Source organism: Macaca mulatta, chromosome 9, assembly GCF_049350105.2.
Source record: "Macaca mulatta isolate MMU2019108-1 chromosome 9, T2T-MMU8v2.0, whole genome shotgun sequence".
NCBI classification, from domain to species: Eukaryota; Metazoa; Chordata; class Mammalia; order Primates; family Cercopithecidae; genus Macaca; species Macaca mulatta.
The window spans coordinates 75,401,917-75,425,452 of NC_133414.1; the positions used below are offsets into that span (position 1 = coordinate 75,401,917).

General features: G+C 37.4%; 1 protein-coding gene across 6 annotated transcripts in view; it reads right to left on the bottom strand.

The window, feature by feature from the left end:
- ADK (adenosine kinase) overlaps positions 1 to 23,536 on the bottom strand; it is a 564,565-nt gene that overhangs the window by 493,076 nt on the left and 47,953 nt on the right. For all 6 annotated transcript variants that reach the window (XM_028853392.2, XM_028853391.2, XM_077945182.1 and 3 more), the window contains 2 exon segments: positions 23,048 to 23,122; positions 8,579 to 8,632 (listed from right to left, as the gene is read on the bottom strand). In XM_028853392.2, the coding sequence (XP_028709225.1) occupies positions 8,579 to 8,632; positions 23,048 to 23,122 (129 nt within the window).

The window sequence follows — 23,536 nt, forward strand, 5'->3', positions numbered from 1 at the left end:
ACACGGAAAGAGGCTGATGTGTCCTAGAGAAAAGGGATCCAATGATGACAAAGTTGCTAATGACGAAGATTCTGAATATGGCTCTTCAAAGAAATGGGAAGAAAAAAGAAAAAAGTAATTCTATTTAACATAATACGAGGCTGTAAAATGTATACATTTGACTTATTTCATGAGCATACCTAAAAGCTTTTGTATCAAGCTCACCAACAGCTTTGTGTTGCATCCTCTCCTTGGAAGAATGTAAAGTACCTTGTATTTGGAAGTAATTTTCTTCAACTCACTCAATATTGGTTATAGGTATGAAGTGGTTTCCAAAACAACAACACAATACTGTGAAACTGATTTAATTAACTACTGAGTTCTCTGTGATCAGTTACCAAGTCTTGCAACGGATATTAATCCCTTTAAAAAAAAAAAATTACTGGCGGCCAGGGGAGGTGGCTCACATCTGTAATCCCAGCATTTTGGGAGGCTGAGGCAGGCGGATCACCTGAGGTCAGGAGTTTGAGACCAGCCTGACCAATATGGTGAAACCCTGTCTCTACTAAAAATATAAAAATTAGCCAGCCGTGGTGGCAGGTGCCTGTAGTCCCAGCTACTCGGGAGGCTGAGGCAGGGGAAATACTTGAACCTGGGAGGCGGAGGTTGCAGTAAGCCAAGATCGCGCCACTGTACTCCAGCCTGGCAACAGAGTGAGACTCCATCTCAAAAAAAAAAAAAATTACTGGCTGGGTATGGTAGATCATGCCTATAATCACAACACTTTGGGAGCAGAGGCAGGAGGATTGCTTGAGCTCAGGAGTTTGAGACCAACCTGAGCAACATAAGGAGACCTCATCTCTAAAAACAAGACTGTAGTGAGCCATGATCACACAACTGTTTTCCAGCCTGGGTGACAAAGCAAGATCCTGTTCCAAAAAAAAAAAAAAAAAGACTATATACTTAGAGAACTGCTTGGTGTGACAGAAACAGCACTTACATGGGACTCAGGAGACTTGGTTTCTGGTCTAGCACTGTCCTTAAGTAGCAATGTAAACTATAGCAAGTCATTTTATCAATGTTACTCTCACCTTATTCATGATAAAATATGGATATTGGTTCAAGGGTTCATTTCTAGAACCAAAATACTATAATTTTAAAGATACAAAAAAAAGTGGGCCCTGAGAACAGGATCATAAAAATGTTTATGATATTTTTAAAACTGTACCTTATTTATGAACACTAAAAAAAAATTAAGCATTTAACCTTGCTGTCGGTCCTAACTTCTTTATTTCAATTTTGACTTTTTGCTTCACAGGATCATTTTTTCTATTAGCTTTACAGACATCCAGTTCTTAGATCATTCTTACCAAAAAAGATTCTTTTAACAGGGTCTCATCTGTCACCCAGGCTGGAGCACAGTGGCACAGACCATAGCTCACTGCAGCCTGAACCTCCTGGTCTCAAGCAATCCTCCCACCTCAGTCTCCCAAGCAGCTGGGACTACAGGCACACACCACCATATCCGGCTACTTTTTTTTAAACTTTTTGTAGGGACAAGAGTCTCACTATGTTGTCCACGCTGGCCTCTAACTTAGGCTCAAGTAATCCTCCTGCCTCAGTCTCCCAAAGTGCTGCGATTATAGGCACAAGCCCAGTCTATGATCTTGATGATTTCAAAGAACTGTTAAGGCACAGCATTAATAATTAATTTAAGAGCATACCAGGCCGGGCGCGGTGGCTCACACCTGTAATTCCAGGCCCAGGCGGGCGGATCATGAGGTCAGAAGATCGAGACCATCCTGGCAATACAGCGAAACCCCGTCTCTACTAAAAATACAAAAAAATTAGCCGGACGTGGTGGCGGGTGCCTGTAGTCCCAGCTACTCTGGAGGCTGAGGCAGGAGAATGGCGTGAACCCGGGAGGCAGAGCTTGCAGTGAGCCGAGATCACGCCACTGCACTCCAGCCTGGGCGACAGAGCAAGGCTTTGTCTCACACACACAAAAAAAGCATATCAGATGTTATTGTCTCTAACTTCCCTGACATATCGCTAAACATTCCACTTAAATACTTACAACTCTCCTGCTGGTTTGGAAATTGACACTATTCTCTAAGAAATTACGTTTTTACACTGCACCAAAGATCACAGCCTTAGCACGTCCTAATACCCTTAAAGGTTCATGCCTATTGCATAAGTTATTTATTTTCTTCCATCCCATCATAATCCTAAATTGCCAAACATTTTAAATACCATAATATAATTAACTTTTATAAGACAAAATTTAAAAATTTAAGGGGTTATTCTGACAAAATATTTTTTTTTTCTTTTCGAGACAGACCCTCTGCTCTCTCGCCCAGGCTGCAGTGCAGTGGCACGATCTCGGCTCACTGTAATCACTGCCTCCCGGGTTCACGCCATTCTCCTGACTCAGCCTCCCAAGTAGCTGGGACTACAGGTGCTCGCCGCCAGGCCCAGTTAATTTTTTGTATTTTTAGTACAGACGGGGTTTCACCATGGAAGTCAGGATGGTCTTGATCTCCTGACCTCGTGATCCACCCGCCTCGGCCTCCCAAAGTGCTGGGATTACAGGTGTGAGCCACCACGCCCGGCCTCTGACAAAATAATTTAATATTTGACATTAAAAAATCATAAATCGAATTCATTCACTATCAGAAGGGAAAATACACTTCATATTTAGAACAGTATACACTGCTTACAAAAGTTCACTGTTTACCTTGGTAGCTAAAACTATACTACAAGCCTACAGTAACCAAAACAGCATGGTACTGGTACCAAAACAGATATATAGACCAATGGAATAGAACAGAGCCCTCAGAAATAATACCATACATCTACAACCATCTGATCTTTGACAAACCTAGCAAAAACAAGAAATGGGGAAAGGATTCCCTATTTAATAAATGGTGCTGGGAAAACTGGGTAGCCATATGTAGAAAGCTGAAACTGGATCCCTTCCTTACACCTTATACAAAAATTAATTCAAGTTGGATTAGAGACTTAAATGTTAGACCTAAAACCATAAAAACCCTAGAAGAAAACCTAGGCAATATCATTCAGGATATAGGCATGGTCAATGACTTCATGACTAAAACACCAAAAGCAATGACAACAAAAGCCAAAATTGACAAATGGGATCTAATTAAACTACAGAGCTTCTGCACAGCAAAAGAAACTACCATCAGAGTGAACAGGCAACCTACAGAATGGGAGAACATTTTTGCAATCTACTCATCTGACAAAGGGCTAATATCCAGAACCTACAAAGAACTCAAACAAATTTACAAGAAAAAAAAACCCCATCAGAAAGTGGGCAAAGGATGTGAACAGATACTTCTCAAAAGAAGACATTTATGCAGCCAACAGACACATGAAAAAATGCTCATCATCACTAGCCATCAGAGAAATGCAAATCAAAACCACAATGAGATACCATCTCACACCAGTTAGAATGGCGATCATTAAAAAGTCAGGAAACAACAGATGCTGGAGAGGATGTGGAGAAATAGGAACACTTTTACACTATTGGTGGGACTGTAAACTAGTTCAACCACTGTAGAAGACAGTGTGATGATTCCTCAAGGATCTAGAACTAGAAATACCATTTGACCCAGCCATTCCATTATTGGGTATATACCCAAAGGATTATAAATCATGCTGCTATAAAGACACATGCACATGTATGTTTATTGTGGCACTATTCACAATAGCAAAGACTTGGAACCAACCCAAATGTCCATCAATGACAGACTGGATTAAGAAAATGTGGCACATATACACCATGGAATACTATGCAGTCATAAAAAAGGATGAGTTCATGTCCTTTGTAGGGACATGGATGCAGCTGGAAACCATCATTCTCAGCAAACTATCACAAGAACAAAAAACCAAATACCGCATGTTCTCACTCATAGGTGGGAATTGAACAATGAGAACACTTGGACACAGGAAGGGGAACGTCGCACACTGGGGCCTGTTGGGGGTGGTGGGAGTGGGGAGGGATAGCATTAGGAGATATACCTAATGTAAATGATGAGTTAATGGGTGCAGCATACCAACATGGCACATGTATTCATATGTAACAAACCTGCACGTTGTGCACATGTACCCTAGAACATAAAGTATAATAATAATAAAAAGTCATTAAAAAAAAGCCAAGTAAACAAATGTGAATCCCTGTTAAAGAGATTTTCCCCTTGCCTTATAGCAAACAAAAAAAAAAATCTTCCGATATCAGGTTACTCTGTGTTAAGTAGTATGGATACTTCTGAATTTATTTATATTTGCATTTGGAATTCACCCCAACTCCAGACACTTTTTAACCTTCCTTACCTAAATCTTTATCAGATCTCAAAATCCAAGGTAATACAAAATTTATATATTCATAAAATAGATATTCATGGAAACAAAATGGTTCTATTTTCGATAACTGCAGATGTGTCCATAGATTTTGAAAAGCCACTATTGGAGAGTAAGATTCCATTTATAATAAAATCAGTATCTTTTCCTTTTTCTTAAACCACTTTATTGAGGTATAATTGACATATAAAAAGGTGCACACGATCTTTTCTTCAATGCCTAACACAATGGAAAGTAGGTGAAAAAACATTTAGTAAAATAGTGATGTTTTCTTAATTTATTTTAAATTATTCCACTTACAAAACTAAAACTGAAAAAAACTAGAAAGCTGATGAGACTAGTTCATTACTGGATCATGTATAGAACAAAGTATAAATCCTACAGTTTTAGATAAATCACATCGCAACTTGAATTGCTCAACTTTCTCTACTTAAAATCATCCCCCAAGGTCTTCAGTATGTAGAATAATGAAAAACAGGAACTTGAGAAAAACCACTTTGCTTAGAAAAACAAGGGTCACTGCTGACCAATATTTCCCTGTTTTCCCATACCAATCTTCCTCAGACAGAGAAACAAGTATACTTGTGAAGCATCAGTGACTAAGTGTATATGAAATCTGAATCACAAAATTTCAGGAACTAAAAATGTTTTAATGAAAACATACTTAATATTTATTAATATCAAGATAATTAGAACTATCATTGTACTCTCTTATTGTTATTCTTATTTTTTTAAAGGCAAGGTCTCACTCTGTTGTCCAGTCCAGAACTCAGTGGAATGATCATGGTTCACCGCAGCCTTGATCTCCTAGACCCAAGAGATCTTCCTACCTCAGCTTCCTGAGCAGCTGGGACCACAGACACACACCACCTCATCAGGCTAAATTTTTTTTTTCTTTTTTTTGAGACAGAGTCCCGCTCTGTCACCCAGGCTGGAATGCAGTGGTGCGATCTCGGCTCACTGCAACCTTTGCCTCCCAGATTCAAGCAATTCTCCTGCCTCAGCCTCCCGAGTAGCTGGGATTACAGGCACCCACCACCATGCCTGGCTAATTTTTGTATTTTTAGTAGAGACGGTCTAGTAGATGTTTAGTAGAGACAGTTTAGTAGAGACTGTATTTTAGTAGAGATGTCACCATCTTGGCCAGGCTAATCTTGAACTCCTGACCTCAGGTGATCCACCCACCTCGGCCTCCCAAAGTGCTGGAATTAGAGGCGTAAGCCACCGCGCCTGGCCTTTTTAAAGTTTTTTTGTAGAGATGGGGTCTCACTACGTTTCTCAGGCTGGTCTTGTACTCCTGGCCTCAAGCAATCCTTCCACCTCAGCCTCTCAAAGCGTTGGGATTACACGTGTGAACCACCATGCCAGGCCACTCTTTATTTATTAATACCAAGATCATTAGAGCTATCACTGCATTCTCTTATTGATACTTTTAGAGAGTTAGGGTTAATTTTCAAAGAGCAGGTCAATGTGACGGTGCCAACACATTTTTTACAAGTTTTATAATGAATCAAGCTTTAACAGACTGAAATTAAGAAGCTGTAATAATGTTTTATGAGAATAAAGCATGGAATTACTGATTAGATAATAAAATTTTGTTTTATATCCATATCTCTTATATTTTTTAAAGCTTGGTCTTGAACACAAAAAGGATTTTTTTGTTTTTAATACAGCAGGTGAGTTGTTACACACTCCTTAGCAGACTCTGACTTCCATGACCACTACCCTACTAAGATTTTGGCTATTTGAGTTGCAAGACACAAATGAGATTATTTATAAACAGCTTTCATAATTCACGAAATTTATTAATTCAATAACTGTTGAATTTTTTTAAATTAATACTCTGCTTTTATGGTGCCGTATTCAACTGCAAGTTTTCTTTGGTATGTAGGTCAAAAACTACAAGGCAGACAGCCAGCAGCCAGAAATATCAAGACCATCAACTAATGACAAATCAAATGAGTGGCAATACTTAGCAATAATAGAACAAATAAACAACAGAATGCTAATCTGCAAAAATAAAAAGGAATTAACTGATACATGCAACAACACTGATGAATTTCAAAACCACAGTGGCAGAAGCCTTATACAAAATAGGACATATACATGACTCAGTTTATAAGAAATTTTAGAACAGGTGAAACCAAAAAAAAAAAAAACTTTGAAATATAAAACTCTAGTTAATGGTATATGTGTTGAAATATTTAGAGAGAAGCATATTGATGTCTACAATTTACTTTGAAATGCATCCAAAAAACAGATGAAGTAACACATGAACAGAAGAATAAGTAGATAAGTGAAGTAATATGTTAATGATAAAACCTTGGTGGTAAATATATGGGTGAACACATAACATATGTTTAAAACTTTTCATAATAAAATGTAGGGGCTGGGCACAGTGGCTCAAGCCTGTATTAATCCTAGCACTTTGGGAGGCTGAAGTGGGTGGATTGCTTGAGGTCAGGAATTCGAGATCAGCCTAGCCAACATGGCGAAAACCCGTCTCTACTAAAACACAAAAATTAGCTGGGCATGGTGGCAGGTGCCTGTACTTCCAGCTACTCAGGAGGCTGAGGCAGGAGAATCGCTTGAACCCAGGAGGCAGAGGTTGCAGAGAGCCAAGATCATGCCACAACACTCCAGCCTGGGCGACAGAGCAAGACTCCATCTCAAAAAAAAAAAAAAAAAAAAGTAAGAAAAAAGTGTCAGTTGGCCAAGTTATAGCCATAGAGATGAATTATATCTTGGACAGTTAAAAAACTTTCAAATGAATTAACACATTAAAATGGGTTACATATTAAATAACATATATTCTTTAAAAGCAGATTTCTGGCATTTTTAATACTGGTCATAGTCTAAGGACTAAAGGACCTTTTAAGGCTCACCAACTACTTAATTCCCAAAGCAAAAGAAGCTCTGTTACCAGACCTACAAATAATAACCAACCAATGCTACAGTAACAATCACCTACCCTCATTGACTATAGTAGGAAATAAAGAAACAGCAAAACATTTCTTGACAATAAATACATTTGAGAACCCACTATGGAGATTATACTCAAATAAGGATAGACCAAATATAAAAATACGGTTGAAAGGTTAGCATAATAATAGAATGTGTAAACAGTAAGAATGCACAAGGAAATCCTTTCCCTGAACATTGGTCCTGCCATTTTATAATTAACAATTTATATGTTATCTTAAACAGGAGAGAAGAAAATAATTTGCAAAAGGTTCAAGACAGTTTTTAAAAAGCAGTTTAAAAGTATTTGGAAAAAAAATTATTACTTAACCTCAAGAAGAAAATAATAGTCTTGAAGTCCTCCACAAAAAAAAATTACCGTCCCTATATATGAGTACAAGTGAAGGTTACATTAAACTAAACCAAGAGAGACCTGAGTTAGATGTGAAAATAAAGTATCTTCAGCTGGGCATAGTGGCTCATACCTGTAATCCCAGCACTTTGGGAGGCCAAGGCAGGCGGATCACCTGTGGTCAGGAGTTGGAGACCAGCCTAGCCAACATGGGAAAACCCCATCATCTCTACTTAAAATACAAAAATTAGCCAGGCGTGGTGGCGGGCACCTGTAATCCCAGCTACTTGGGAGGCTGAGGCAGGATAATTGCTTGAACCCAGGAATGAGAAGTTGCAATGAGCCAAGATTGCGCCTCCAGCCTGGGCAGCAGAACAAGACTCTGTCTCAAAAAAATAAAAATACAATAAAATTTAAAAAGTGTTTTACATTGTACCAAACAACTGACATTTACTTTTTCATAAACCAGTGACAGAAACAAAATTATATTTCTCCATCATTATCATGAAGGTGGGTGATCCACCGGAATAAGACCTAAAAATTAACAGTGACAATTTATTTTATTTTTTACTTTTTTCTGGTAGAGCAGTCAGAAAGAAAATAGGAACAATTTAATATTTTATCTGGAAAGAGAAAATGAAATGACATATTTCCCAATAAGACTTTAGTCTAGATGACAGAATACAACACTACATCTTTTAATGTGAATACAGGAGAAATTATGTCCTGTGTAAACTTTATGTAGTATAAATTATATAGTGTAGGTTATCATAATTCTGTTAGGATTAAGGTCATAGTGTTAATTACACTTTGTCATTATATAATTTTGAAAATCAGATTACATATACATATATCAACTTCATAGACAGAGTAAACTATTTACAACCAATTGTTTAATGCACTTACAGTTCCTTGTGTTTGTCTTCAGCCAAGATTTGGTCATTTGGTTTCAGAGAATACCTGCATAACAGAAATGAAAATTACACTCTTCATACAAACACAGTATCAACATAAGTTAGTTGACCTCTTCAAAACAAGCACTCCAACACTGTTATAGGTCTCTGACTTAACGGATAAAACACCAAGAATGCCCAAGTAGACGGTTTTTTGCTGTTCTATTAGTCATTTCCAGGAACACCACTCCAGGAACTGAAAGGAGATCACCTTAACCATGCTTTGAAGATCTTCAATATTCTTCTGTAGTGAATCATCTGTAATGTCACACTTATTCAGCAGTTCAAAACTGATGCAACAACTACAACGTTAAGTATTTTAGACTTCACAAACAATATGTAAATCATTCATTAACTATATAGTAATCATATACTGTGAACCAGGCTATGTACTAAGCAGCATGACACAGGAGGGAAAGAAAAGCTTTGGAGTTTTGTTTTTTGTTTGTTTTTTTTTTTTTTAAGATAGTCTCACTCTCTCACCAAGGCTGGAGTGCAGTGGCACAATCTTGACTCAGTGCAACTTGTTCAAGCGATTTTCCTGTCTCGGCCTCCCCAGAAGCTGGGATTACAGGCACGCACCACCATGCCCAGCTAATTTTTGTATTTTTAGTAGAGAAGGAGTTTCACCATGTTGGCCAGGCTGCTCTGGAACTCCTGACCACAAGTGATCCAACCACCTCAGCCTCCCAAAGTGCTGGGATTACTGGCATGAGCCACCATACCCAGCCTCAAGTTTTGGAGTTTTTGATTGACCATTTACTAGCTAAGTGATCATAGGCAAGTACTCTACATCTTTAAGTCTCAGTTTCTCTGGTCATAAAATACAGGTTGCTATAAATATTAGATCAGGGATCTTTCACAGTACCATGTATTTGTACTGCTGAAGGTAAACAGACTTTCTGAAGGGTACACAGAAACAGATAAACAACAATGGATAATTCCCAGGTCTTCAATTCCCATTCATACTCAACCTTTTCATAAAATTTAAAATTAATCTGCCTGAAAATGGATCATAAGTCCATTTGAAAGGTCATGTTGATTTTCCTCTCCAGTCTCCTCTTTCACAAGTGCCTTTAAACCCATTGCTATGGCATGAATATTTGATCCCCCTCAAATCTCATGTTGAAATTTAATCTCCAATGGGGCAATATTGAGAGGTGGGGCCTTTAAGAAGTAATTGAATCATGAGAGCTCTACCTTCATAAATGGATTAATCAATTCATGGATTAATGGGTTATCATGGGAGGGGAGCTGGTGGCTTTAAAAGAAGAGAAGAGACCTGAGCTACCATATTAACAGTTTCAGGCCCCTTGCCATGTGATACCCTGCACCACCTCAGGAATCTGTAGAGTCCCTATCAGCAAGAAGGTTCTCACCAAGTGCAGCCCTTTGACCTTGGACTTTTCAACCTCCATAACCGTAAGAAATAAATTCCTTTTCTTATAAAATACCCAGTTTCAGGTATTCCAAGTAACAGAAAATGGCCTAAAATTCACTTTTTATTAATACAAAAAGGATGACATACTCCTCACCTATTCTGAATGAAACTATACACTATTGTATTGCCTGAGTATAAAAACCTTTTAAGTGTTAAACAAGGAATGATTCATATTTTGTCTGCAAAACTTTTTTTATTTATTTAATTTTTTTTTTTTTTTTTTTGGAGACAGAGTTAGGCTGAAGTACAGTGGTGCGATCTTGGCTCACCGCAACCTCTGCCTGCTGGGTTCAAGCAATTCTCGTGCCTCAGCCCCCAAAGTAGCTGTAACTACAGGCACGCACCACCACGCCCAGCTAATTTTTGTACTTTAAGTAGAAATGAAGTTTCACCATGTTGGCCAGGCTGGTCACGAACTCCTCACCTCAAGTGATCATCCCACCTCATCCTCTCAAAGTAGTGGGATTACAGGTGTGAGCCACTGCACCCAGCCTATTTTCTTCTGTTTAATAATTTAGCAACATTTTGAAGGAAGAGAAGCAACATTTATGATGGCAGAGAAGGAGAAAAAAAATTTTTTTTAATAAATAAAAAATACTTTAGCAACATTTTAATACATTTGTTATTTTACTCTGTGCTAATTACAATTTAATGACTAAGAGATATTTTAAAATTCACATATTTTGGCTGGCTGTAAAGACATATAATAGGGTATTCAATATGCATGAAAGACTGTAATGCATAAAAATATACTACCTTCATAATGTATGCATGCTACATGCAAAATATAACTTATGCATAAAATACATCCTATAAGAATAGAATCTGGTGTGAACAGTGTAACAGAAATGCAAATTCAAGACAGAAAGGACTATAAAATTTTTAAACGTCAAAAAAGGAAGCTGTTTATATATTTTTGTAAATGAATAAAAGGGGTATCAAATCATGATGGTATTTAGAGTCCACTAAAAAGAGTGATTCATCAGTATTATATAAAGTTATTAAAAATCATTAGTTGGGCACAGTGGCTCATGCCTATAATCCCCACTTTGGGAGGCCAAGGCAGGCAGATCACTTGAGGTCAGGAGTTTAAGACCAGCCTGGCCAACATGGCGAAACCCCATCTCTATTAAAAACACAAAACTTAGCCAGGTGTGGTGGCGGGCACCTGTGGTCCCAGCTACTGGGGAGGCTGAGGCAGGAGAATCACTTGAACCTGGGAGACAGAGGTTGCAGTGAGCTGAGATTGTGCCACTGCACTCCAGCCTAGGCGACAGAGCCTACTTTCAACTTAGTAGAAAGCTATAACTCAACTTCCCACCATGTCTTTCATAGAATGATGCAAAGCACAGCCTATATATTTTGGATGAGTTTTGTTTCCTAATGGCACAGATAGGTATTCTTTTATAATCAATTCTTAGCATGAACACAGTTCCTAAAAATCAGAGACAACAAAATGGTACAGTGATAGTCCTCAACATTTTTTCTGCCCTAAATTACCGGAGAAAAATGACATACACTCCAAAGAACAGAAGACGGGGAAGCAAGAGGGAGCACAGGGGAGAGGCCTCTTTATTCTGCCTCTAGCCCCTACAAAGAGAACCACTGAGTGAAAAAATAACTAGATACAAATCAAAAAAACCTGCAGTATCATCCTGATTCTGCCATTAACTTGTTTTCTGAAATGGGCAAGCCACTTAATTTCTCTAATGAGGATAAAACTGCCTATGTCACAGGGTTGCTATCCAGATCAAATAACATTACACGAAAAGTGTCCAGTGCATTATTTAACAATTATAATAAATACTCATCCCTGCCCCCTCTTCTTGGAATCTTGCACCCCTGTAAAATGAAGAATTCAATTAGCTCAAAAAGGGAGGAAAGGGCACTTTTAAATGTTCATAACTTTTATAAAAGCCTTTTATTGAGACTGAAACAAACACTTTTTATTCAAATGTGCTCCTCCTCCAAAGACATGGCACAGAACTTAGTGCCTTGAAAGGCGCAGATACAGACTGTGAAGTTCCAAAATAGGACAGTCATAAGAGAGGTGCCCATGCCTAATGTTACACAGTTAACAGATGACAATAAAATATTCTATAAATACTTGGAACTAAAATTGCCTTCCAAGAATTAAATCACTAAAATTTCTATAAATCTACAAATATTGCCACATAGTCCAAAGAATCCCAACAGTATCAAGTAAAGTTTTACAGAATTGGCAAAACCAATCAGGTAGGCAGTGTGGATATGGCAAGATTTTAAACAAAATATTTAATTGGCTCTTCCAATAAAAAAAAAAAGTTGATTAAAATATATTAGAAAGGAAGAAAATGGGGGAGGGGCAAAACCATTAATCGCTACAACACTATTTAAGACTAAAGCTGGACTGAAATTTAAGAAGCTTATAAAGAAATAGATTAAATCACGGGGTTAGAATAAAAAAGCAAAAAGTTATAAAGTTTAAGAAAATAATATGTTTAAATCTCATTAGCAAAGTAAATGAAGATTAAAACTCAATTAGAGAAAGCTGAAAGAATTAAACTAGATTTAAACCTAAATACATAAAATAGAACTATACTCTTTGTATTCTTAATTTTTCCTATGCTTTTTATTTTAAAAAATTTATTGATAATTATTCAAAATGACTAACCACATCTTTTTATTAAAGGACATTTTTTAATTTGGTACTTGGAAGATACTACTATCACTGCTTAGCTCTTGGGTCACATCAACAAAATGGGCCCATGTTATATCAACCTCCCATTTATTTGCTAATACATTTTATTTCTGGCTTCTGTCTCCATATTTGCACTGTGATTTGCCTGGCAGAAGGCGCCACTGACATCCCATTCAAATACAGGGGACCCTTTTAGGCGTTACTTTACTAGATATCTCTGTTACAGCAGGTATTATTGGCTAGTCTTATATAAACTCATCATACTTCATCAGACCTTGTCTTAGTTCTGCTTTTTCTTAGTCTCATTCTATACTTATTCTTTATCTATCCATCTATTAAATGTTCTAGCTTCCAGCCCACTTCTCCTTTTACTTTTTACTCTTTTTTTAAGAAATTTTATCTACTGGTTGCTTTAAATACCACCTACATAATAATAAAAATAGTGCTGGTAATAGCTACCATTTATTGAATAATATTGCATCAAACTATGTAAAATTAAATACAATTAAAGAGTCCAGGCGAGGCACCGTAGCTCACACGTGTAATCCCAGCACTTTGAGAGAACGAGGTGAGAAGAGTCCAGGACCAGCCTGGGCAACACAGTGAGACCCATCTCTAAAAAATAAAATTTTTTAAATTAGCTGGGCACGGTAGGGCACATGCCTGCTGTCCCAGCTACTTAGGAGGCTGAGGTAAGAGAACTGTTTAAGCCCGGAAGGCTACAAGAATTAAACTAGATTTAAACAGCACCACTCACTGCACTCCAGACTGGGCAACACAGCAAGACCCTGTCTCCAAAAACAAACGGAGTCCAGCCATGACTCTTCTATCCACCAAGAAACATAAAACCAACTGTCTCCTGAATATGCCTACCTGGGTATCACAGTCATCTCAAGCTTGAACAAAACTCAATTCAATCTTTCAACCCTCTCTTCCACATCCTCCTCCTATACTCCCTAACTCAGTTGTAAATACCACCATCATTCAGTCACCAAAACTAAAAATTCAAATGTTATCTCTGACTCCTTTACCCTCTTCATTAAATCAATCAAGTCTTACCTTGATAACACAAAAGTATCATTGTACTCTCTCTCCCAACCATTGTATCATAACTAAAGTGATCAAGTCATCATCTCTCAACAGGTTTATCACTATAGCCACCTCAAATCTATTGATCCACAACAGACAAAGCAATTCACATAATCCTAAAATGTGAATCCCAACCATGTCATCTGCCTGCTTAAATCAACAAGTGCTCTCCATTGCCAATAATAGAGGCATGAGAGATTTCAAGCTCCTCAGTAGCCAATAATATTAGCTAACATAAGCCAAACATACAAATAATCTCATTCAATCCTCACAAGAACCCTAATATCCTTATTTGACTCACAAAGAAACTGAGTTTCCATAGATAACCAAGGTCACACAGCTCCAGAGCACACTCTTAACCTCTATTCTTAATGCCACTGTGAAGAAGTGATTTTCTTTCCACATCTGTCTCCTCAATTAGATTACAAGCTGTTTAAAGGCAAAATAGTTATTTAACATTGTATTCTCAGTATTTGGCAAAACAGTAACCACAAGACATGTGCTCCAAAAAGTGTGTGTTGAGCTGTGAAATGAACTGCTAAAAAAGAATCCATGTTTACGTATCCTTAGAAGTACCATTTCCTTCAATATTCAAAGTTAGGTTTGAACAGCAAAGAACACAAAGAACAGCATCTTACATCTAGGCAAAATGAAGGAAAGTAGTCTGTGTTCATTTAGTGTCCATAATTTAGGTTGTTTTTTGAGGAAGCCCCAGAGCAACTCAGGAGCAATCACTCAATATGTGAAATGACATAAAGATTCAAATAGCAGTTTATTTCAAATTCTAAGAATTTAGAATTTTGAAAGAGAGAAGCAGAATAACCAAAGACTATCTGTTAATGTGGGTCACAAGGTAGTCAAGAGAAAATATTCAAACTTAAGAAGCATTTCCGACCACCAATAATCTAGAATATGTTATAGAAAAATATATCATATACACAAGAGATACAACTTTTTTTGAAGATATCTTTTAAAAAATATAAACATATCAAAAGAAATGTAAAATTGTACAATAAACCTAAGCTGTACTGGTTAATACCATAAACGCTAATTAATATCTATTAAAATTTAATTAACATGAAATAAAATGTTGAAATTCATCAGTTGCACTAGCCACACTTGAAGTGATCAAAGCCAAATGTGACTAGTGGTTACCATGTTGGATAGCACAGATACACATTTCCATAATCATGGAACATTCTAGTGTACAGCACACACTGCTGCAAAGATACTGACCCCAGATTTCATTTCTACTTTATTGACTTCTATATGGTCTATTTTTCTAAAAAGCATTTACTTTTATAATTTTTGAATCTAACAAGATTTAGCAAATGATCACCGCCACAAGATGTATAAGTTTTTAAAAAACCAGCCTAACCATTTTGTAACCCATATTACATTATTTAAATTTTATGTGTTATTAAAAGATACAGAAGAATACCTAAAATAAAGAAAGAAATATTTGTAGGGATAAGAAAATTTGTTGGTAAAGATCTCTTTTTTCCAAATTAATCTATAAATACAATACTAAACAAAATCCCAGACAGAATATTTAGGTCAATTAAAGGCCTAAATATACAAAACATAATGTTGAAAGTTGTAGAAAAAAATATGGCAATAGCTTTATAAATAATTAACTAAAAGGCCAGGCACGGTAGCTCACACCTGTAATCCCAGCACTTTGGGAGGCCAAGGTGGGTGGATCACTTGAGGTCAGGAGTTCAAGACCAGCCTGGCTAACATGGTGAAACCCCATCTGTATTAAAAATACAAAAATTAGCCAGGCACAGTGGCACATGCCTGTAATCTCAGCTACTCAGGAGACTGATCCATGAGAATAGCTTAAACCCGGGAAGCGGAGGTTACAGTGAGCTGAAATCATGCCACTGCACTCCAGCCTGAGTGACAGTGAAACTTCGTCTGAAAAAAAAAAATTTAACTATAAAAGTGTCAGAGCAGTTTACAATTCATTTTAAAGCAAAACAATTAAATGTCTAACTTTAAACCTAACACATGCAGTCTCACTTGACACTCCAAATAATTTTTTCACTTTCAAAGCTAACATACACCCATTTGTAGAAGTAATACATTTTTATTTACAGAAATAATTCAGTTGTAAATTATTGGCAATGAATAATCAGCACTAAAATTTATGGCCAATTGCTTTGAGCATTTTCCTTTTTTCAAATTTTTAGAGACAGGGTCTCACACTATATTGCCCACGATAGAGTACAGTGGCTATTCACAGGCACAATCATAGGGCACTACAGTTAGAGTCTCCCAAGTAGCTGGCATTACAGGCAAGCACCACCACAGCCAGCTACTTTGGGTATTTTAGGTGTGAACATTAAGTAACATCTTTCATGCACACTTAGATTAATAAAAATTCACATAAGGTTTGTATGTTTATTTTATTAAAGGTTTAGATCTGTGAGAAAAACACATTTCCTCAAGTATTCTAGCTTCCCGTCATAAAATTGAGTATTTTCATTTCATTTTTTTTTTTTTTTTTTTTGAGATGGAGTCTCACTGTCTCACCCAGGCTGGAGTGCAGTGGCGCAATCTCGGTTCATTGCAACCTCTGCTCCTGGGTTCAAGCGATTCTCCTGCCTCAGCCTCCTGAGTAGCTGGGCCTGCTGACGCGCACCACCACGCCCAGCTAATTTTTTATTTTTAATAGAGACAGGGTTTCACCATCTTAGCCAGGCTGGTCTCTAACTCCTGACTTCAGGTGATCTTTCACCTCGGCCTCCCAAAGTGCTGGGATTACAGGTGTGAGCCACCACACCCAGCCAAAACTGAGTATTTTCATTTTTATTGATGGTTTTCTTTTCTCAATTACCATTTCATTACTTCTCTCAATCCTCTTACTTTCATGATATTTATCTAGTGTCAGGAAAAACCAAGGCAAACCTACCTTACACATTCCTTCCTTGCTTTTTTCATCCCTATTAATACATATCTCCATAATTACAGACCAGGGCTCATGTGGAGGTATTCATATGTTCCACATTTCCTATCCCCTCATGTCCACTGTGTCCCTACAGTTTACTAGAAAAGATTCTTTTCAATAATGTACTTTCTGCCACAGGCGTTCCCAATAATTTTCAATTCTTTCTTTGGTGGGAGGGACAGGAGTTTGAGGCTGCAGTGAGTAGGCTATGATTGTGCTACTGCACTCCAGACTGGGAAACAGAAACCTTGTCTCTAAAAAAAAAAAAAAAAAAAATCAGAATCAGAAAAATATTTTATCAAATGAATTTTGACAATTAGAACTCACTTTCATAGTGTAAGATACTAATCAGTATATATCTCATTCATTTGGTATATATCTTAGTCCCCTTGTGCTGCTATAACAAAAATACCAGACCAGGCTATTTATTTATTTATTTATTTTCTTATGTTTTGTTGTTGTTGTTTTATTTTTCTTATTTTGTTTGGGGTAATTTGTAAACAATAGAAATTTATTTCTCACATTCCTGGAGGCTGGGAAACCCGAGGTTAAGGCACCGGCAAGACTGGTGTCTGGTGAGGCTTTTCTCTGCTTCCAAGATGGCACCTTGTTGCTGCATCCTCCAGAGGGGAGGAACACTGTGTCCTCACATGGCAGAAGGAATGTAAAGGCAGGAGAGCTCTCGCTTCAGCCTTGAGTCCTTTCACAAGTGTGCTAATCCCATTCACAAGAGCAGAGCCTTCATAACTTGGTCAACCCCCAAGAGCCACACTTCTTATACTGCAGCACTGGGGATAAGTTTCAACATGAATTTTGGAGAGGATACCATCATTCACACCATAGCAATATACCACTTATCTAGGTTGGGTGCAGTAGCTCATGCCTATAATCCCAGCACTTTGGGAGGCCGAGGTGGGCAGATCACCAGAGGTCAGGAGTTCGAGAGCAGCCTGTCCAACATGGTAAAACCCTGTCTCTACTAAAAATGCAAAAATCAGCCAGGCATGGTGGCACACACCTATAGTCCCAGCTACTCAGGAACCTGAGGCACAAGGATCACTTGAACCCAGGAGGCAGAGGTTGTAGTGAGCTGAGATTGCGCCACTGCACTGCAGCTTGGGTGACAGAGCAAGACACCATCTCAAAAATAAAAAATTGAAAAAAAAAAATATATATATACACACACACACAGTACTTATCTAATGGTGGCTCAAAATGTAGGCTAAACACAATCGGTTTATATCATAAGGTAAATTTTTGAATATATTTGGAAGAAATGGCCAGGAGTAACAATAGAGAAGACTCTTTTATTGTTAGGGTCCAAATACTTGTTTTCTATCTTCAGGTACTTATTTGAAAATCAAGGTTAAAGATTAAAACCTTCCAAATATAAAATAAAACTTCAGCTAGCCACTTAGGATCAGCTGCTAGTAAAACATGTAAAACAAAGAGGTTACTCGAGCTTCCGGTAGTGTCACTGATGGCAGCAGCAGGCTGTCTAGAGCAGCTACTGCAAAGACACTGGCTCCAATAGGGGAGGTGCAGCCAGGGCTGCATGTTCCACAGAGCCCAAAGAAGTTGGGAACAGGTGGAAGCCACACCCACTTCCAAGCCGGCAGGGCTGGAGCCCCACCCTCCTGAGTGCAGCTGCAGCCACCCAGCCATGGCTGTGGACCTAGGTATCCCTGCACTCTCTGGGGCCCGGGAAGTCCCCTTTTCCCCTGCAGGCTCAGAAGTGCCTGCTCCCGTGCCTGGCCTCTCCTCAATCCCAGCACCTGCTCCGAGGTGATAATGTTAATGTGGGTAAGTCATTTTCAACTTTCACTATGAATTTGTATTCAAAGTTGGGAAAACAATTATAGATGACAGAATGAAAACATCAACCTTAAAAACACAGTTAATAGAAGTAAGGAGATAGAAAGATGGAAGAAGTAGCAGAGGAAAGACTAGTGGCACCAGTAATCTCATTCTCCATAATGAGAACCCATTGAAATTTGGGTTTATCTGTTTTGTTTTGGCTTGGTGTGTGTATATATATATGTGTGTGTGTGTGTGTGTGTGTGTGTGTGTGTGTGTGTGTGTGTGTGTGTGTGTATATATATATATGTGTGTGTGTGTATATATATATATGTTTTTTTTTTTTTTTTTTGAGACAGTCACCCAGGCTGGAGTGACCAGGCTTTTTTTTTTTTTCTCTGCCACCCAGGCTGGAGTGCAATGGTGCAATTTCAGCTCACTGCAACCTCTGCCTCCCAGGTTCAAGCAATTCTCCTGCCTCAGCCACCCGAGTAGCTGGGACTATGGGCGCATGCCAACACACCTGGCTAATTTTTGGTATTTTTAGTAGACACAGGGTTTCGCCATGTTGGCAAGGCTTGAACTCCTGACCTCAAGTGATCCACCTGCCTCAGTCTCCAAAAGTGCTGGAAATACAGGTGTAAGCCACCACGCCCAGCCTGAAATTTGACAGAACAAGAAATTTTAAGAAATGTAAGCATAGTATATTATTTAAAAGTACAAGGAACCAAAAGAACTAAAATCATTAATGTAACTGTATACAGTAGTATTTTCTGACTGGGAAAGTGTGTTTTAAAGTTTGTATCTTAATGTCTTAGGATAAAACACATCTCCCAGTTCATCCTAGGCCCCCAACACATTTCCTATTATATTACCATAAGTCAAATTTACACATTTATAAATTCTTGCCTTACCCTTTGACATTTGAGTTTATCCAAATATAGGGGTAATTCCCAGGATATAAAAAAAGTTTCAAAAAAATTATTGTCCCCATAATTACTTATATTTCTATATACTATCAATGAACAATAAGAAAAGGAAAGAAAATAATCCCAATTTACAATAGCATCAAAAATAATAAAATTAAATTTAACCAAAGAAGTGTAAGACTTACGCACTGAAAACCTACTAAACACTGCTAAAATTATTTTAAAAAGACCTAAGGCTGGGCGCAGTGGCTCACGCCTATAATCCCAGCACTTTGGGAGGCCAAGGCAGGCGGATCAGAAGGTCAGGAGTTCGAGATAAGCCTGACCAACATGGTGAAACCCCATCTCTACTAAAACTACAAAAATTAGCCAGGCATGATGGCGCATGCCTGTAATCCCAGCTACTCAGGAGGCTGAGGCAGGAGAATCATTTCAACCCAGGAAATGGAGGTTGCAGTGAGCTGAGATCGTGCCGCTACACTCCAGCCTGGGCGAGCAAGAGTCTGTCTCAAAAAAAAAAAAAAAAAAAGACCTAAATAAATGGAAAGACATTCTGTCTTCATAACTTGGAAGACTTAATAGTGTATTTATCTATATATTCAATGTAATTCCAAGCAAAATTCCAACTGCCTTTTTTACAGAAATGAAAAAGCTATCCCCAAAAATTCATATGGAATTATGAGGGATCTCAAATTAAATAATAATAATAATAATAATAATCTTGAAAAACGAAGTTGGAGGACTTACACTTCCTGACTTCAAAATCTACTACAAAGCTACAGTAATCAACACAGTGTCGTACAGGCCAGGCACAGTGGCTAATGCCTATAATCCCAGCACTTTGGAGGCCAAGGTGGGAAGACAACTTGGGCCTAGGATCAAGCCAGACTTGAGTCTGAGACCAGCCTGGGCAACATAAGGAGACCCCGTTTATATAAAAAAAAATTTTTAAATAGCTAGGGATGGTGGTACACGCATATAGTCTCAGTTACTTGGGAGGCTGAAATAGAAGGATCACTTGAACCCAGGAGTTCAAGGTTTCAGTGAGCTATGATTGCACCACTGCACCCCAGCCTGGGTGACAGAGCAAGACCCTATCTCCAAAAAAAAACAAAACACACATAGACAAAAACACCAATGTCATACTGGCATAAGGACAGACATATGTATCAACAGAATAGAATGGAGTCCAGAAATTTACCTATGGTCACCTGATTTTGTCAACAGTATCAAGATCACTCAATGGGGAAAAGAATAGTCTCTCCAATAAATGATATTGAGACAACTGGATTTCCGCACGCAAAAGAATAAAGTTGAACCCTTATTTCATACCTTATACAAAAATTAACTCAAAATTGATCAAATGCTTCAATCTAAGATCTTAAACTACAAAACTCCTAGAAGAAAACACAGGCATAAATCTTTGTGATCCTGGATTTAACAACAGATTCTTACATATGACAGCAAAAGCAAAGCATAAGCAACAAAAGAAAAATAAATTGGACATCATCAAAATTTAAAACTTTTGTGCATCAAAGGACACTATCAAAAAATTAAAGTTAATCCCCAGAATGGGAGAAAATGTTTGCAAATCATATGCTAGCTGATAAGGGTCTAGTATCCAGAATATAAAAAGAACTTTTACAACTTAACAAAAAGACGACAACCCAATTAAAAAATGGGCAGAGAGCTTCAACATTTTCCCAAAGATATACAAATGTCCAATAAGCATACGAAAAGATGCTAACATCAAAAGTTTTCATTAGAAAAACGCAAATCAAAATCACAAAGAGACATCATTTCACACCCACTCATAGTAAAAAATAAGCTTTGGCAGTAGAGAAACTGGAACCTTTATGCACTGCTGGTAGGAATGCAAAACAGTGCAGCTGCTTTGGAAAACAGTTTGGTGGTTTCTCTAGAAGTTAAACACAGAAATATCATGTGACCCAGCAGTTCCACTACTGTGTGTGTACCCAAGAGAAATGAAAACACATTCCAACACAAAAGCTTATACATAAATGTTCATAAGAAGCATTGTTCCTAATAGACAAAAAATGAAAACAACATAAGTGTCTATCAACCAATGAATGGATAAACAAAATGTGGTATATCCACACAATGGAATATTCCACTATTAAAAGGAATGAAGGACTGATACATGCTACAACATGGATGAACTCTGAAAGCATTACATAAGTAAAATAAGCCCAAACACAAAAGGTCATATATGTAAACACAAAAGATCATATATTATTATATGGTTCCATTTATATAAAATGCTCAGAATAGACAAATTCATAGAAAAACAAAGTATACTGGTAGTTCCCAGGATACTGGGCTAGCGGAGGGAATAGTGAATGACTACTTAATGGGTATGGGATTTCATTTTGGGGTGATGAAAATGTCCTGAATTAGATAGTGGTGATGGTTGTAAAACTTTGTGAATATACTGGCAGTCACTGAATTGTATACTTTATAATGGTTAAAATGATCAATTTTATGTGACATAAATTTTACCTCAATTTTTTAAAAAGTAATTATTCTTGGGTACAGAAATCGGGGTGTGTGAGGAGCGGGGGGATCTTGCTTTCTCATCATTAATCTTTTTTACTACTTAAATTTTCCAGATAGTAGTCCCCCCATTATCTGAGGTAGATGCATTGTAAGATGCCCCATGGGTATCTGAAACTGTGGATAGTACTGAACCATATGCATATACATACATATATACATACACACACACATACGTGCTATGTTTTTCCTACACATACATACCTACACATCATACTATGATAAAGTTCCATTTATAAATTAGGCATAATAACAGATTAACAACAACTAACTAAAAATAGAACAATTATTAAAATATACTGTAATAAACGTTATGTGGACGTGGTATGTATCTCTCTCTCAAAATGTCTTATTATACTGTCCTATGGGTAACTGAGACCTCAGAAAGTGCGAAAAAGGACACAAGAGGGGACTTTTGTACCAAATGGCCTCAAATAGGTAAATAAACAAACTGATTTCTCAGCTAAGTTGAAACATTGGAAGTTACTAACAAAGGGGAAACAACAGAGCTTCATGGCCTCTGAATTATATCCTGCATATTCTCTTGTCTTCTCTAATCATCTTTCTTCTCCCATTATAGCTTCTGAGAGGAAACAAGATTGGGCACATTCAGGGTAGAATGTCTGTAGATTATGATACTATTACGGATGTAGTTCACTGACAGTAGTTTAAAATTTGGGGAATTAAATAATTAGGTAAATTATATAAACTTTTCTCCTTCCAAATAATAAGCAAAAAAGTTTTAAGTAAAAATTTTGCAATGTATATAAGTTTTCCCAAGGAAAATTGTACTCAGTTACTCAATAGTTAATGATAGCACACTTGCTATTACCAGACTTAAATTTCCTGAGTTTTCCTTTAATTGAAGACGTTCGGTGATAAAGTCACTTCTAAAGTTTTCATCCATTTTTCTTCAAATATAAGTTCCACATAGCGCATATGAAGAGTTTAATACTTACTTATCAAGGAAATCTTTGTCCACTACAGCAGAGATGTCAAGCAGAGGATTTCCCATTCCAAAGAGAATATTTTCTCTAAAAAAACACAAAATACAAGTTAGAAATACTTCTAAAAGTAAGTTGATATGTAAAAGGTACACAAAATAAAAATAACTATCTTCATTTCAACCTGAAAATAAACCTAACATACCAGTTTATTAAACATTTGATTTGCCTATTATATGTAGGACATTTTAGAGGTAGCATAAAGACATTTAGAAAAAAAGATGATTATCAGAGAAAGATGCAAATCAAAACTACAATGAGACACCATCTCACACCAATCAGAATAACTATATATATATATTTTTTTTTTGACACGGAGTTTTGCTCTTAATGGCATGATCTCAGCTCACTGCAACCTCTGCCTCCCAGGTTCAAGTGATTCTCCTGCCTCAGCCTCCTGAGCAGCTGGGATTAAAGGTGCCTGCCACCATGCCCGGCTAATTT